The 16,412-nt window shown below is 40.9% G+C and overlaps 1 protein-coding gene across 1 annotated transcript in view; it reads left to right on the top strand.

The window, feature by feature from the left end:
• The window catches only part of LOC126427920 (uncharacterized), a 176,264-nt gene that overhangs the window by 28,713 nt on the left and 131,139 nt on the right, over nucleotides 1-16,412 (top strand). The window contains exon 4 of the mRNA XM_050089815.1: nucleotides 5,579-5,750. Within this exon, the coding sequence (XP_049945772.1) occupies nucleotides 5,579-5,750 (172 nt within the window). The remainder of the gene's footprint in view (nucleotides 1-5,578; nucleotides 5,751-16,412) is intronic.

Below are 16,412 nucleotides of genomic sequence, written 5' to 3'. Positions count from 1 at the left end.
GAGAAACATGGGTGGGTTTGTTGATAGAGGCTGGCACATGATGAGGGTGATGGGAGTTCAATAGGGCAGAGGTGACAGGACAGAGGGGCAGAAACTGTTGGGTGGTTGGTGTGGGGACAGTAGGTTACCATAGGTTGAGGTCAGGATAATTTTGGGAGTGGAGAATGTGTTGATCCAGATGGCCAAATTTGTGAAGCAGCTATTGAAATCAAGCATTTTATGTTCAGCTGCATGAGTGCCACAGGGTGCTCTGGTATGTTCTTGGCCACAGCTTGGCAGTAGCCATTCATCCTAGTGGAAAGATGATTGTTAGTATATAAACATAAAAAGATGTGCAATTATTGCAGCAGATCTGGTATATGACATGTCTGCTGTGACAGGCAGACTGGCCTCTGATGGAGGAAGATAAGCCTGTGACAGGACTGGAATAGAAAGTGTTGGGTGGTTGGATTGAGCAGTCTTGCACCCGGTCTTCCACAGGGATTGGGAGTGGATAGAAATTAACTAGGATGTTGTGGAGATTGGGTGGGTGAATAACCGCTTTAGGAGAGGTAGGAAGCCTCTTCGTTAGGATATCCCTCATTTCAGGACATGAAGAGTGGTGATCAAAGTCCTGATGAAGGATGTGGTTGAGTTGTTCCAGTCCATGGTGGTATTGGGTGACAAAGGGGACGCTCCTTTCTAGATGATTCTTGGGGTTTGTGAGAGGATTGAGGGTGTGTGAGAAAATGGCACAGTAGATATATTTGCATATTAGGTCTGCGGGATAGTGCCTGTCTGCGAAGGCCTTAGTGAGGCCTACATCATACCAGGCAAGAGTCATATATACTTATTTATTTATTTATTATTTATTTATTTATTATGTCCTCTGGTGGCAAGGCTATATGGAAGGGATTTTTTGGCATGGAAGGGATTACAGCTGTCAAAATGCAGGTACTGTTGGTGGTTAGTGGGTTTAATGTGGACAGAGAGGACACAAGCCATCAAAGAGGAGGAGATCAATCTCCAGGAAGGTGTCCCACTGAGTGTACATCTACATAGATATTCCAAAAGCCATCATACGATGCGTGGCAGAGGGTACCCTGTACTACTACTTGTCATTTCCCCTCCCGTTCCACTCGCAAAAGGAGTGAGGGAAAAACAACTGTCTGTTCGCCTCCTTATGAACCCTAGTATCTCGTATCTTATTTTCGTGGTCCTTATGCACAATATATGTTGGTGGCAGTAGAACCGTTTGACGCTCAGCTTCAAATACCAGTTCTCTAAATTTTCTCAATAGTGTGCCTCGAAAAGAACATCGTCTTTCCTCCAGGGATTCCCAGCTGAGTTTCCAAAGCATCTCCGTAACATTTACTTGTTGTTTGAACCTACCATTAACAAATGTAGCATCCCGCCTCTGAATTACTCCGATGTGTTCCTTCAGTCCAACATGATAAAGATCCCAAACACTGGAGCAGTCCTCGAGAAGTGTCCTTTATGCAGTCACCTTTACAGGTGAACCATTCTTTTGTAAAATTTTCACAGTAAACCGAAGTCGACCATTTGCCTTCCTTACTACACTTTTCACATGCTTGTTCCACCTCATATCACTTTGCAACATTGTGCCCAGATATTTAAATGACTTTGCTGTGTCAAGCAGAGTTCTTCTTACTCATCCACATTAATTTACATTTTTCCATGTTTAGGACTAGGTGCCATTCGTCACACCAACTAGAAATTTTGTCTAAGTCGTCTCGTATCTTCCAACAGTCACTCAACTTCAACACTCTACCGTACACCACGGCATCATCAGCCAACAAGCACAGATTGTTGCTCACCCTGTCTGCCAAATCATTCACGTATATAGAGAACAACACCGGTCCTATCACACTTCCCTGGGGCACTCCTAATGTGTCTCTGATGAACACTCGCTATCGAGGGCAAAATACTGGGTCCTAGTATTTAAGAAGTCTTTGGGCCACTCACATATCTGTGGATTTATTCCATATGCTCATACCTTAGTTAACAGCCTGTGACAGGACTGGAATAGAAAATCGAAAAAAATAGAATGTAAAATCGAACTGGGGTTCTATAGGAACCTGGTGATCTATTTTTTTTCAAATGTTTCAATTGTTTCTCGATGCCATGTTTGCTTATTTCTATGTTGTCCATACAGGAGTCTGTCTGGTGGTCAAATGACGATACGTTTGTATGGTTCTCCTGTGTTAATGATTTCTTCATTGTGAAATTTAAAACCTCTAACAATGGAAAATCCAGGATGTAATGTAATAAGCAGAGATGCTGAGTTGCAAAGGCCTTGTTGGCTGAAAGCTTATTTTGTGGCATTCCTTTTGTTGTGCTTATCTGTGACTCAGCATCTCCACTGTAAGGTGAGGAGCAACTATCCTTTTCATAAATTTAAGACTTTGGATTTTGTTTTGCTATCTTCAAATGCCACACCAGATGGTCAACAAGGGAATGAATAGAAGCCTTAGACCCACTTAGCAGTTTTACATATGAACAGAATTTCCTCGAGTTCTCTGCCATCTCTTCTCTAAGAAATGACAGTGGTTGTTGTATGCTTCACGCATAGGTCTTTTCACAGATGCATGAATCTGTACTAAGCTTCACTTCTTGTCATTTGTGTGTCCCCTTTTCAACCTAGAGTGCAACAGCCTCTGCTTCCTCAGCATCTGCCGAATTTTGTTATTAAACCATGGTGCGTCTTTCCCATCTTTTATCCACTTGGTAGGCATGTAACTCTCCAGACCATGATTTACAATCTGCTTAAACTTTGCTCATAATTCCTCTATATTCATCTTACTGGAACTAAGTGATGCCAGTTCACTGTCTAAGTGAGGTGTTAAAAACTGCTTATCTGCTCTATCTAGCAGAAACACTCTCCTATCCTTCTTGACTTGACCTAGAGGAGGCCTGTGTAAAGTGGATGGGAGAGAAGGAGTTGAGGTTGTGAAGGAATGAGGATAGGTTGTCTTAGCCCTGTGTCCAGGTGATGAAGATAATGAACCTGAACCAGGCTAGGGGTTTGGTGTATTGGGAGGCAAGGAAAATCTCTAGATGGCCCATAAACAAGTTGGCATTGGAAGGTGCCATCCAGGTGTCCATGGCTGTACTGCTGCTGCAGATTTGTTTGTATACCTTCCCTTCAAAGGAGAAGTAGTTTTGTGTTAGGATGTAGTTAGTAAGGTAAATGAGTTGTGAAGTAGTGGGTTTGGAGTCTGAAGTATCGTGGGAAATGTTGTGTTCAATAGTGGCAAGACTGTGGGCATGAGGGATGTTGGTGTATAGGGAAGTGGCATTGACAGTGATGAGTAGGGATCCAGGAGGTAAAGGAGTGGTTGGTATCTGTGACATGGGAGGCTTAATTTCGAGCAGTTGGCTGGAGATGTTGGTCCGTGAGGACCGAAATTCTTTCAGTGGGGCACAGTGACCAGCTACAAAGGGGTGTACAGGATTGTTGGGTTTGTGAATTGTGGGGAGCATGTAGAAGGTGTGTGTGAGAGATGATTCCAATCTGAAGTTTTCATTGTTTAATTAGTTGTTTAATTTTATATGGGCTTTGAGTTTTCTGCTTCTGCTATTGAGATCCATAAGTACATCTACCTAGCTGGAGCATCATATTTATACAACTGTAAGATGAGCTATTTCCTCAAATTTGTTATTTGGAAGCAACAGAATAATCATATATTTGCAGGTACATTTTTGGTAATTGAGGTCAATATTTTTATGTTGCAAATAGTTTAAAATGGAAGTTCCTTTTTTCATCAATGTTTTGTTAGTATCTGAAATTTACAGGAATTATCAAAAGGAGGTACAATAATTAGTTTCATTTATTAGTGAAGCTGTAGTACAAATGACTTGGTTGGTAGCTCTGTGAGTTAAGGGTGGTAGCTCTGTGTCTACAAATCTGAATTGAGTGGAGGATGTGTCAATTACTGCATCTTTCACACCTGGAAATGATTTATGTATGTGCTGAGTAGCACCATGGTTTGGAGTCCAGGTTTAACTGTAGGTCTCCCTCATAACTCGCTGGGAAAGTCAGTCCGAAGTTCTTGGAACGCAAGTTCGCACCACCTCGAATAGGACAGTGCATAGTATAACAGTGTGGCATTAAAACCTACCTTCTGGTGGAGGACAGTATAATATAAGGGCAGTAAATTGTAGTGATTGTTGTTGTTAATGGATGCTGACACAAATTTTTTACAGTATGAGGATCTATGAATTTTTGGTTCACAACTGACTGATGCAGATAATACGATGCTGATTTTAAATTAATGAAGCAGAGACTTCAAACAACTGTGTAGCAATTAGGAAATTTAATGTCACAGAAGTGAATGTTGGTAGATGGTGTCAGATGAAGAATGCACTAAAGAGTGCTTGCTAATGTTACAGCCACTCCTCAAATTTAGTTACTACCTGGAGTGGCATTTATTGCAGATTTACTTCAACAAAAATGTCATTCTCTCATTCACTTAGTAAATATTAAAATGCACTATGGAAAATCTAGGATGGAATGTAACAATATTATGAAAAGGGAAGTTGCCACTCACCATATAGCAGAGATGCTGAGTCGCAGATAGGCAGAACAAAAAGACTGTTACAAATCAAGTTTTCGGCCAGTAAGTCCTTCATCAAAAATAGACCCCCCCCCCACACACACACACACACAAAAGCAACTGGTACACATGTGACTGCAGTCTCAGGCAACTGAGGCCACACTGCTGCAGTGTGGCCTCAGTTGCCAGAGACTGCAGTCACATGTGTGCCAGTTGTGTGTGTGTGTGTGTGTGTGTGTGTGTGTGTGTGTGTGTGTGTGTGTGTGTGTGTGGTTTTTTTTTGCCGTCTATTCTTGACAAAGGCCTTACTGGCCAAAAACTTTATTTGTGACGGTCTTTTTGTTCTGCCTATCTGCGACTCAGCATCTCCGCTATATGGTGAGTAGCAACTTCCCTTTTCATAATATTGTTAAAATGCATACTACAAGTTTTATCTCACCAGAATGAGTAATCCAACTCACCTTCAAACACAAAGAGTTTGCATGAATAAAGCGAAGAAGCTTTCTATTCCATATCATCAATTAATTTTTTTTTTTTTTTTTTTTTTTTTTTTTTTTTTTTTTTTTTTTTTTTTTTTTTTTTTGATAATGGACAGCTGTGCAAAAGCTATCAACTGTGCTGGAAAGTAATGATGTCATCCTGTCTGAATTTTCTATAAATGCTAATTGAGCATAGGAATTCCAAGCACGAACATATTTTTCACAGCCAGTTGCAGGGTGAAATAAGAGTCCAACATGAGTAGTAAGATTACAACCTATTTAGATAATTTTACATGTACAACCACCATTTGGATAACATGTCTTGTGTCTCTTGACAGCCTGTTTTTACTCCTCTTGATCAAGCAGCAGTTCCTGAAAGCCGGAGACCATAATAACAATGAGGTGTTGCTCATACACTGCGAGTTTTTAATTACATAAACACTTGTAGGGGTGGGGGAGGGAAGAGCTTTGCATGACAATTCATGGCTGTAAGAAAAGTGATTGCCTGTGCACTTCTGTATTTCATTGTGATGCATTTTGCAGATGGCACTGCAGTTAAGGGAAGAATTGGAGCAGTGGAGGAGGTCTCAGGCTAGCTCTGTTCAGTCACTTGAAGAGCAGTACCCTCAGTGGGCAGACTGGAGGGCTGATATCCTACCACAGACAAGAAAGAAACGACCATTGAGTGCACCAGAAGTTCGCACAATGTTCAGAGGTGAGTCAGTTATTCTGTGGAGTTATATATTCTGTGGAGTGAATTGAGCTATACATCAGTTGGCAAGAGCAGTCATTACAGGCTACATCTGTTACATTACAATAATGGCTTTCCATTTTATATTGCATTACAGTACTTGTATTTTGAGGATCCTGCAAAAATGTTTCTATGACACATGGAAAGAAATCAGAGACGTGTATTTTAGTTGAGTGCAGTATGGTGAAAAGATTTAAGATTGTGAAATACAGTTGGAATACAATTTGAAGTTAGCAATGATATTGAAAGAGTAGATTTCTGCTCACCATATAGAGGAGGCATTGAAACATAGACCATTGAAACATAGAAAGCCACAATGAAAAAGAATGCTAGAAATGTATTACTTGTGATTTTACCCTAAAACATGAGCTTCTAAGAGGATAATCGTCAGTGGGGCAGAATGAATTGCCTATCAGAAGTTTCTTCAATTCAGTGTCTACTACATTATCTTTAAGATGCATTCATTCAGCGTAGTGTTCCATAAATCCCACCTCGAAGGAAAGGCTTCAGGGATATGGAGTGAGCCAAGCTATATGTCAGTTGACAAGAGCAGTCATTACAGGCTACTTCTGTAAAGTATACTAACAAACAGTTACAACTAGTGCCTATCTACCCGCGTGGATAATTATGGGAAATTTATTTATAAAGAAGCTGCTTGGCAAAAAACCACTGCTCTTCTTCTTAGACTAGTCAGCTGCTGTTTTTATCTAATGCTTATAGGGCACTACAGCTGTCTTTACACTAGTGAAGGTACAGTTTGTTTAATGTGAAGATTAGTGTTAACCAACATTTAAATCCACAAGCCCAAATACATGACATTCAATATGTTCTTGTGGTTACTGAATACATGTGTACCCGTGTGTGATTCCTTAACCCATGACCGAGTAGGGTGGAGCAGTGGTTAAGCACACTGGACTCACATTCGGGAGGACAACGGTTCAAAACCACCTCCGGCCATCCTGAATTAGGTTTTCTGTGATTTCCCTAAATTGTCTCAGGAAAATGCCAGGATGGTTCCTTTGATGGTTCCTTCCCACTTCTTCCCTAATCTGAGCTTGTGCTCTGTCTCTAATGACCTCATTGTCGAAGGGAGTATTAAACACTAATCTCCTCCTCCTCCCTTACCCATGAAGTGTTTGTACAGATTATTGGTGATCCTAGTATTATATTCATTCTACACACCACTTTCGTGAAGAAAAAAGTGTTTCCAAAACATAATACAGATTTTAAAAAAACTACAATTTTCATGAAATACGTTTGGAAATTTGGAAACTATTTACAGTAACTAACCTTGTGCCGATCTTGCAAACTGCAGTAGATCCAGCGAATAAATGCCTGACAGTTGCAATCAGCCTGGCATGGCTGTTTCATGTGTGTGCCTCAGCCAATCATTTAAGATGGTTATGTATATGAAACTTGCTGACAGATTAAAACTGTGTGCCGGTCCGTGACTCGAACTTGGGAACTTTGTCTTTTGTGAGGAAGTGCTCTACCGATAGCTACCCGAGCGCGACTTGTGATCCGTCCTAACAGGTTTTACTTCCAGCTGTACCTCATCTCCTACTATCCATACTTCACAAAAGCTCTTCTGCAAAAATTGCAAGATTAGCACTCCTGGAAGAAATATATTGTGGAGTCATGGCTTAGCCACAGCCTGAGGCTGCTTCCAGAGTGAAATTTTCACTCTGCAGTGGAGTACATGCAGATACAAAACTTTCTGGAATCTTGCACTTGTCTGCGTAAGGCAAAGCTGCTGAGTTTGTCTCGGTTCAGCCCTCAGGAAGATTCGTACCAGTGCATACTGCTGAGGGAATTAGATTAGGAAATGAGACACTTAAAGTTGTAAAGGAGTTTTGCTATTTGAGGAGCAAAATAACTGACAATGGTCAAAGTAGAGAGGATATAAAATATAGACTAGCAATGGCAAGGAAAGTGTTTCTGAAGAAAAGAAATTTGTTAACATCAAGTATAGATTTAAGTGTTAGGAAGTCGTTTCTGAAAGTATTTGTATGGAGTTCAGCCACGTATGGAAGTGAAACGTGGACGATAAATAGTTTGGACAAGAAGAGAATAGAAGCTTTTGAAATGTGGTGCTACAGAAGAATGCTGAAGATTAGATGGGTAGATCACATAACTTATGAGGAGGTATTGAATAGGATTGGGGAGAAGAGAAATTTGTGGCACAACTTGACTAGCAGAAGGGGTCGGTTAGTAGGACATCTTGTGAGGCATCAAGGGATCACCAATATAGCATTGGAGGGCAGCGTGGAGGGTAAAAATCGTAGAGGGAGACCAAGAGATGAATACACTAAGCAGATTCAGAAGGATGTAGATTGCAGTAGGTACTGGGAGATGAAGAAGCTTGCACAGGATAGAGTAGCATGGAGAGCTGCTTCAAACCAGTCTCAGGACTGAAGACCACAACAACAACAAGTTTATGGCAATGCCTCAGTGTTTTCATAACTCCATAGACCATTGTTTTTACATGCAACCATCTGTGGTTCAGTTGAAAGCAGGCAACAGCACTGCCAGCTGTTAAGAGGCTTCTTTTGTGGACTCGTTAACAGACACGTCACTATTCAGTGCTTCACTACCGCACCTAACATGACCAGGGAACTTTCCAATATCAAGGCGAGGTAATTAGGATTGAGCGAGCTAACATAAACATAAAAAGCAATAAATTTTGCTAATAGTGTAGGTTACTTTCTTTGTATCGAATGACTAATGTAAGAAACAAATGTAGTTAATGAAATTGCTTTATTTCCAAGGAAGTAATTTGTCTTATACAGCGTCATTAAAACGTGGTACTGAGGCAAAATGATTTGTACTCACATGAAACAGTGCACTGTTTCTTTGAGTATTACTGTGGTCAAGCAAGCAATACAATATAATGACCATTCATCATTGTAGAGAAATAAATATCATAGAAAATTACACACAAACAATTTTGTTAAAATCTGTAAGCAGTGTGAAACTCCTCTCATAAAAACAAAAAAAGATGGAGACATTATGTGTGTGCATGTGTGTAACTATAAATATGTTCAACAAAAATAATTAATTTTTGACAATATAATGAAATCAGATAGATGAAAAAATCTGCTCACCAAGCTGTGGCAGGATAACACACACACACATAAAGGTTCAACTTATGCAAGCTTTCAAAGCCAGTGGCTCCTTCTTCTGGCAGAACAGTCGAAGTGGAAGGAAGAGGGGTGAAGGAAAAGGACTAGAGAGGTTTAGAAAACAGGGTACAGTTCAGATTCAGAAAAGTCGCCCAGAACCCTGGGTCAGGGGTGACTTAACAGACAGGATGAGAAAGAAAGACTAAGTGTTGGGGACTGCACTGGACGAGATTTGAAAACCTGAGAGCTGAAAGCTGGAAGACACGGTAACATGCAAGATGGAGATTACTACTAAAATATTGTGAACAAGTTAATAAGAGTGAAAAGCTAAGTGCATTGTATGTAACAGAAAGCCAAAAATAGACAAGACAGAAAGTGAAAGATGTAGAAAACTAAAACAGTGTGGAGAAAGGAGTAGTCACTATTAAGTAATGCTGAGACGGAAGAAATTAACGTAAATTAAGACCAGGTGGGTGGCTAGAACCAAGGACATGTTGTAGCACCAGTTCCAACCTGCGGAGTTCTGAGAAACTGGTGTCTTTGAGATCATGACTGTCATGTTGTAGAGCATGCTCTGCAGCAGGACATTGTGTGTTGCCAGTCTACATCCTCTGCCTGTGCCCATTCTTTCTAACTGATAATTTGGTGATAGTCATGCCGATGTAAAAGGCCGAACAACGTTCACACAACAGCTGGTATATGGTGTGTCATTTCACATGTGCCTCTCCATTTGATAGTATATGTTTTGCCAGCTACAGGGGTGGTACAGTTGGTGATAGGAGGGTGAATACGGCAGGTCTTGAATCAGGGACAGTCATAGGGGTAGGAGCCATAGGTTATGGAGATGGATGCAGAAGGAGCATAGAGTCTGACAAGGATATTGTAAAATCTTAGGCAGAATGGATCTCATTTCAGGGCATGATTTTAGAAAGTCATGACCCTGTCAAAGTAGGCGTTTAATACATACAGGACCAGGATAATACTGAGTGACAAGTGGTGTGCTCCAAAGTTGTTTTTTGGAGGGATAATCAGAACCAACTGGACATGATGGCCTGGGAAATCTGCTTTTGAACTAGGCTGATTGGGTAACTACTTCCAGTGAAGGCTGAGGTGACAATGGTGGTGTATTTCTGTAAAGAGTCTGCATCTGAACAGTTATGTTTGCCTTGAGTGCCAAGACTATATGGGAGGGAAGGTTTGATGTGGAAAGGATTGCAACTGTCAAAATGTAAGCACTGCTGTTGGTAGGAGGTTTAATGTGGGCAGAAGTGTATAGCCGGCCTTCGGCAAGGACGAAACAAACTGGGGTATCTGTCATGGGCAGCAATTTCAGAGGGGAAGCCAAATTCATATTCTCGAGGAAAAAAACCTTCTTTCACAAAGCGCCTAGCATCCAGTGCACGTCAGTCTATCGATTATTCATATGATTTTTAAACACATCCCTGTTGGTTGTTGACCCTTTTTGATCACATTATAAGTTGATTTCTGAGTGAATCATAAGTTTATTTTTGAATGTATGCGTAGCGTACATGATGTGTCTGCCAGGAGAATCATGGTCGCATGTGGAAATAAACTTTCCTACAGACAAAAGGGGCCGGCCTACACGAGCTGAGCAGAATAAACCCGAACAGGTGAATGCCAATTGCTGTTTGTTTATGTGGTTGACTGTGTTTGCCAATGATCAGCTTTGTTATAATTACTAGCGAAATCCATAGATTCATACCACCAGAGAGGAAATAAACGACAGACTGGAATAACAGGTAAGAAAGATTACCTCAGTGTACTCAAGAAAATAAAATTTTTACAGAAAATGTTTGGCCAGATTGCTACACTAGTAAGGGCCATTTGTACAGTCTCTGGCTAGCAAGCGCTTAAGTTCTATTCTGGGAGTAGTGCAGAAAATGCGTTGTACGAATACATAATAATGCCTAACCGGAGAACAAATGTGGGATAACGAAACCGGTGATTCTGGCAGGATGAGTGACTTTAACAAGAGAATAAGTTTTGACACTGGCAGGAATAGTGATGACAAGATTGTTTGTTAGAACAAGCAGGAAGAAGAACGGGGACATCACAAAAATTATGGAAGAATATGATGATTCCAAATTTATACAAAAATTTCTTAGTACTACTTTTCGATCTCATGCTTGAGAAGCTGGAGCGTATTAATGAAATGTGAAGCTGTTTCCCAACATAAAGCTTTTTGCTTGTAGTAGGCCTAATAGGCATTTGATATTGATACTTTGTGAATTTATTCTGTCGTGCTATAAAAATGGCCATTTGTGCCAAAACAGTCTCGTTTATTTTGTGTGTGTTACAATTGCTACAATATTAGACAGACCTATTTTGTTTCATCTAGCAGACAGTGGCAAAATACACGTAATCAGATCGAGAAATCACAGCAGTCTTTTTCAATATTGGACGACATTTCAATTTTTCATGTAGCAAAATGTTTGACAAATTTTGATGAAGTATTAGGTTCTTTCGCAGAAAGCAAAGCACGGCATGTAAAGCTGTAACAAGATTAGAGATAAAAAAATACTGGGACCTAAGGATTGAAGAAAAGTGTACTGTCTTGCTTGTCTCTTGTCTTTACTCATTTTATGTATCCTATATTTAATTTTCTGTTGGACAAAACAGCAATAGGCAATAAAGAGCGCAAATGTTCTGAAGAGTCCTTGTTCTCCCGGTTACAAAGAATCCCATCCAGTACTAATTGTGAGGTTTTTTTTAAAAGAGAGGCAGTATGTCAGACCGGCTGACTGGAAGCAGGCGATAAACCACAGGACGTTTTAATTTCCCTTGTCCTGAATATAGTTTGACGGCATCCATTACAAAATATACATGTTTGAATTTCACAGAGCGAAATACAGCGATGCACGATAGAAGAATGCTGTGTGGAGAGGTGTGGCACTGCATTTTGGCACACTTAAGACCTTGAACATATATGTTTTATGTATCAGACCTTTCAGGAAGATGTGCACTAAAACGCATGAGGTGGTGGCGGCGGGGAGTGATGCACAGAGCAGTCTGAGTTTGAATGGAGAGTGTTTACCAGTGTTTATGTTTAGTGATTTTGCCATTTCCTGTTCGTTCGCAGCTCTCATATCAAATGAAAACAAACTGGATTTCTGTGGCTGAGAGCTATCATGTGAATTAAAACGGAATGTTAAAATATGTTATTAGTTTCAGATCTTATTTTATTTCCACCTTTCTGACAATCAAGCATTAATCACTTTGCAGAACAATGATGTTATTTTTGACAGTTTGTTCAAGAAATTTGGCTTTTATTGATCTTTTCCCCTGAGGCAATCAATTTATTTGAAACGAAGTGTTTAATTCCACACTATTGGCTACTTTCAACTGTTCGCTGCACTTCAAGTGCACGCTTTTACCTTGTAGCACATATGGCACTAACCCATAATAAAGAACCAAAGATGAGATAATAAAGTACTGGTGCTCCAAGAAAATTCAGATCTAAAAAAAAACCACACTGAAAAGCTTAATATCAGATTGAGGTCTACTTTATTGGAAATCTGGACATGTGAATGTACACTTTAAGCCAAATTACCCATTTTAGTATGATCCACGAAATTCCAATACTCTTTGAGTATCCTCTGATGTGTTGCTTCTTTTATGACATAATGTAAGATCTTTCAATGTTTTACACGTGTAGACATATGGGCTTTCTACGTCGTCGTAGCTGTGCAAGCGTGGTGACACCTGTTATCTGATGCTCTCTGGGAACTGCTGAAACAAATATATTTATAACAGGGCGTGGGAAAATATTGTGAATAGTGGTTTGAAAAGCATTACTTTCAAAGTAAATGTCCTTTTATGCATGGGACCTATGACCTCACTGTTTGGTCCCCACTCTCAAATCAACCAACCATCCTTTTATGCGAGATGAACTATGTGCGAGAATGTACGATGAACTGCTTAAATCGCAGAGTGTTTGACTCTCATTTAAAAATCCGCTCTTTGAGGACGAGCCATTTAGAAGAATTTTGAGCCCAGAAGGTCAGTCATTTATGTCATTATTAAAAATTTTACTGGCACATTTCTGTGATGTATCTTACAGTGTTGTTATTGTTGTTGTTGTTGTTGTTGTTGTGGTCTTTAGTCCTGAGACTGGTTTGATGCAGCTCTCCATGCTACTCTATCCTGTGCAAGCTTCTTTATCTCCCAGTACCTACTGCAACCTACATCCTTCTGAATCTGCTTAGTGTATTCATCTCTTGGTCTCCCTCTAATACTAAATTTGTGATCCCTTGATGCCTTAGAACATGTCCTACCAACCGATCCCATGAACCTTGGACCTTGCCGTTGGTGGGGAGGCTTGGGTGCCTCAGCGATACAGATAGCCGTACCGTAGGTACAACCACAATGGAGGGGTATCTGTTGAGAGGCCAGACAAAGGTGTCGTTCCTGAAGAGGGGCAGTAGCCTTTTCAGTAGTTTCAGGGGCAACAGTCTGGATGATTGACTGATCTGGCCTTGTAACACTAACCAAAACAGCCTGGCTGTGCTGGTACTGTGAACGGATGAAAGCAAGGGGAAACTACAGCCGAAATTTTTCCCAAGGGCATGCAGCTTCACTGTATGATTAAATGATGATGGCATCCTCTTGGGTAAGATATTTCGGACGTAAAATAGTCCCCAATTCGGATCTCCGGGTGGCGACTGCTCAAGAGGACGTCGTTATCAGGAGAAACAAAACTCGCATTCCACGGATCGGAGCGTGGAATGTCAGATCCCTTAATCGGGCAGGTAGGTTAGAAAATTTAAAAAGGGAAATGGATAGGATAAAGTTAGTTGCAGTGGGAATTAGTGAAGTTCGGTGGCAGGAGGAACAAGACTTTTGGTCAGGTGAATACAGGGTTACAGTTCCAAGGGAAAGCATAATGTCACTCTTAACACAGAAAAAGTGTATTTTCACCCCGGAGAAAGTGTATTTTTAACCGGTAAATCCGGGATTTTTTTTTTCCTTGTCCGCGTATACACGCTGTTTTAGTAGTAATCTCTGTCGCACATATTACCGTGGCTTCCACTTTTAAGCTCTCAGATTTTCAAATCTCATCCAGTGCAGTCCCGAACAGTGAGTCTTTCTTTCTCATCCCATCCTGTAAACCTCCCATGACATGCAGGTCTGGGGGACTTTTCCAAAATCTACATCTTTTTCTGAACCTCTTCAGTCCTTTTGCTTCATCCCTCTTCCTTCCTCTTCAACACTTCTTCCACAAGAAGGAGCAACTGGCTCTCATCTTTTTCTGAACCTCGCCAGTCCTTTTCCTTCACCCCTTTTCCTTCTTCTTCAACACTTCTGCCGCAAGAAGGAGCCACTGGCTCTGAAGGCTAGCATAAGTTAAACTTTTTGTGTGTGTGTGTGTGTGTGTGTGTGTGTGTGTGTGTGTGTGTGTGTGTGTGTGTGTGTGCGCGCGCTGAAGAGTGAGACTGGTCCACAGTGGTACATTTTCATTTTCTTTATTATCCCAAGGGGGAGCATCATGGTGGTTAGATTACACTCTCCAGAAGGAGGAATGTTTATAGTGACAAGCAAAAACATTAGGTCTAGCAAGATTGAAAATTAATCTGGGTGCAGACTAATATGGACAAGAGTAATCTTGCTTGGTGGACTTACATTAATAATCAGATATTGCTACTGTCCAAAAAGATCCAGACACATTGGTTGTAGAGTCATTCGAAGATAGTTTATACTTGAGCACTTGGAAATATGCTGAGCATAGATTAGTTGTAGGTGGTGCCCCTAACCTGCCCAATATCAGGTAAGAAACTACACATATATTATCAACTGAAAGGAAAACCAGTCTTGGAAAGTTATGCTGAATACATCGACTGCTGCTTCTAACAACTAACCTGACAATCCACATGTGGAAGAACCAAGACTGTAATGAGTGAGAGAGGGATTAGCGATCCTGATGTTATTACAGGAACTAAGGCCACCAAAGGTAAAAAGTTATCAACAAATCTCGGGTAATATACAGGGTGTAAACGGTATAAGGCGCCAAAATTATACAGATGGCACATCTCGCAATGCTTGACAAAAAAGTGTAGTAACATGTTTGTGTATTTCCTACAATTGTCCCAGAAAAAAACAGTTCGTCTCAGGATAATGGTTTTGGAAAAGTAGATACTTGGCTGTGCACGTACGTAAGCAATCAGTTCCTGTTATTGCTTGCTGTGTGTATTGACATCGCGAGCGTAAATCGTAAACACACAGGCAGCTGCGGCCTGAGTGGCTGCATCATCGTAATACACCGAGCGATGACAGTGGGCGAGTAACCTGTGCAGATGTTACTGCAACTCTGTTAACTGTTAGGATGGAAAGGAGATTTAGTATAGCTGAACTATGCGATATGCATTTAATTAATGGCGAGGCAAAAGGCATTGCGAGGGCAGCTGTACGAATTTATCGAGAACGCTTCCCACAACGACGACTTCCTGCATGAAAGACATTTGCTGCTGTGCACCAAAGGTTTCTGTCATTGTAATTCTCTACTTGTATGCGATTATTATCCATTTACATCTTAATAGAGTACAGTAGTTATCTGCACCTTTGTAAATTTTCTTCCGTATGCGAAACGTATCTTCTGTTCTGATATGCTTTCCGTTTTTGTTACATCATGACAGAATACAACTGATGAGTATGTATTTAATTTCCTTAGATTGAGAGATACTGGCTCTTTACTGCCCCGCGCAGAAGGCAGAGGCCCACAACGCGCCGATCGTACACTGGAAGCTGAGGAAAGAATTGTGGACCGCATCCAGGAGAATCCTTCTCAGAGTACGAAAAGCATCACCCGCCACGTGGGTATATCGCACACTGTCATTCATCGCACTGTGCAAGAGGAGCGTCTGCGGCCTTACCACATTCAACACATACAAGCATTGGAAGAACAAGATTTCCCTCCATGACGTGAATTCTCAGAGTGGTTTTTGTTACACAGTGCGCAGCATGATTTTGTCAACAAAATACTCGTCACAGATGAAGCGTGTTTCACTCGTGATGGAATAACTAATTTCCATAACATGCACACGTGGAGTGTACACAATCCTCGCCACATAGTGGCAACACATTTTCCGTAAATGTGTGGGCGGTTATGCTTGATAATTACATTATTGGGCCCTATGTTTTACCTGCACATTTGACTGGTAACTATTACTGAACGTTTCTAGAGGAAACATTATTACCAACGCTGTTAGAAGATATTCCATTAGGCATATGACATAACATGTGGTTCCTCCACAATTGTGCTCCACCCCACATTGGTCACAGAGTACGCAGATTTTTGGATAGTCGATTTCCAGGACGATGGATTGGGTGTTCGGCTCCACGTCGATGGCCAGCACGCAGCCCTGATTTAAATCCACTGGATTTTTACTTTTGGGGCCATATGAAGGAACTTGTTTATGCTGAGCCTGTAAATAATGTGGACGAATTGACGCAGAAGATTTTAGATGCTGCCAATACCATAAAGGCCAAT

The sequence above is a fragment of the Schistocerca serialis genome, chromosome 12, assembly GCF_023864345.2.
Source record: "Schistocerca serialis cubense isolate TAMUIC-IGC-003099 chromosome 12, iqSchSeri2.2, whole genome shotgun sequence".
Taxonomy (NCBI): Eukaryota; Metazoa; Arthropoda; class Insecta; order Orthoptera; family Acrididae; genus Schistocerca; species Schistocerca serialis.
Note: the sequence above shows the minus strand (reverse complement) of the source record. Positions and strands in the feature narration are given on the sequence as shown.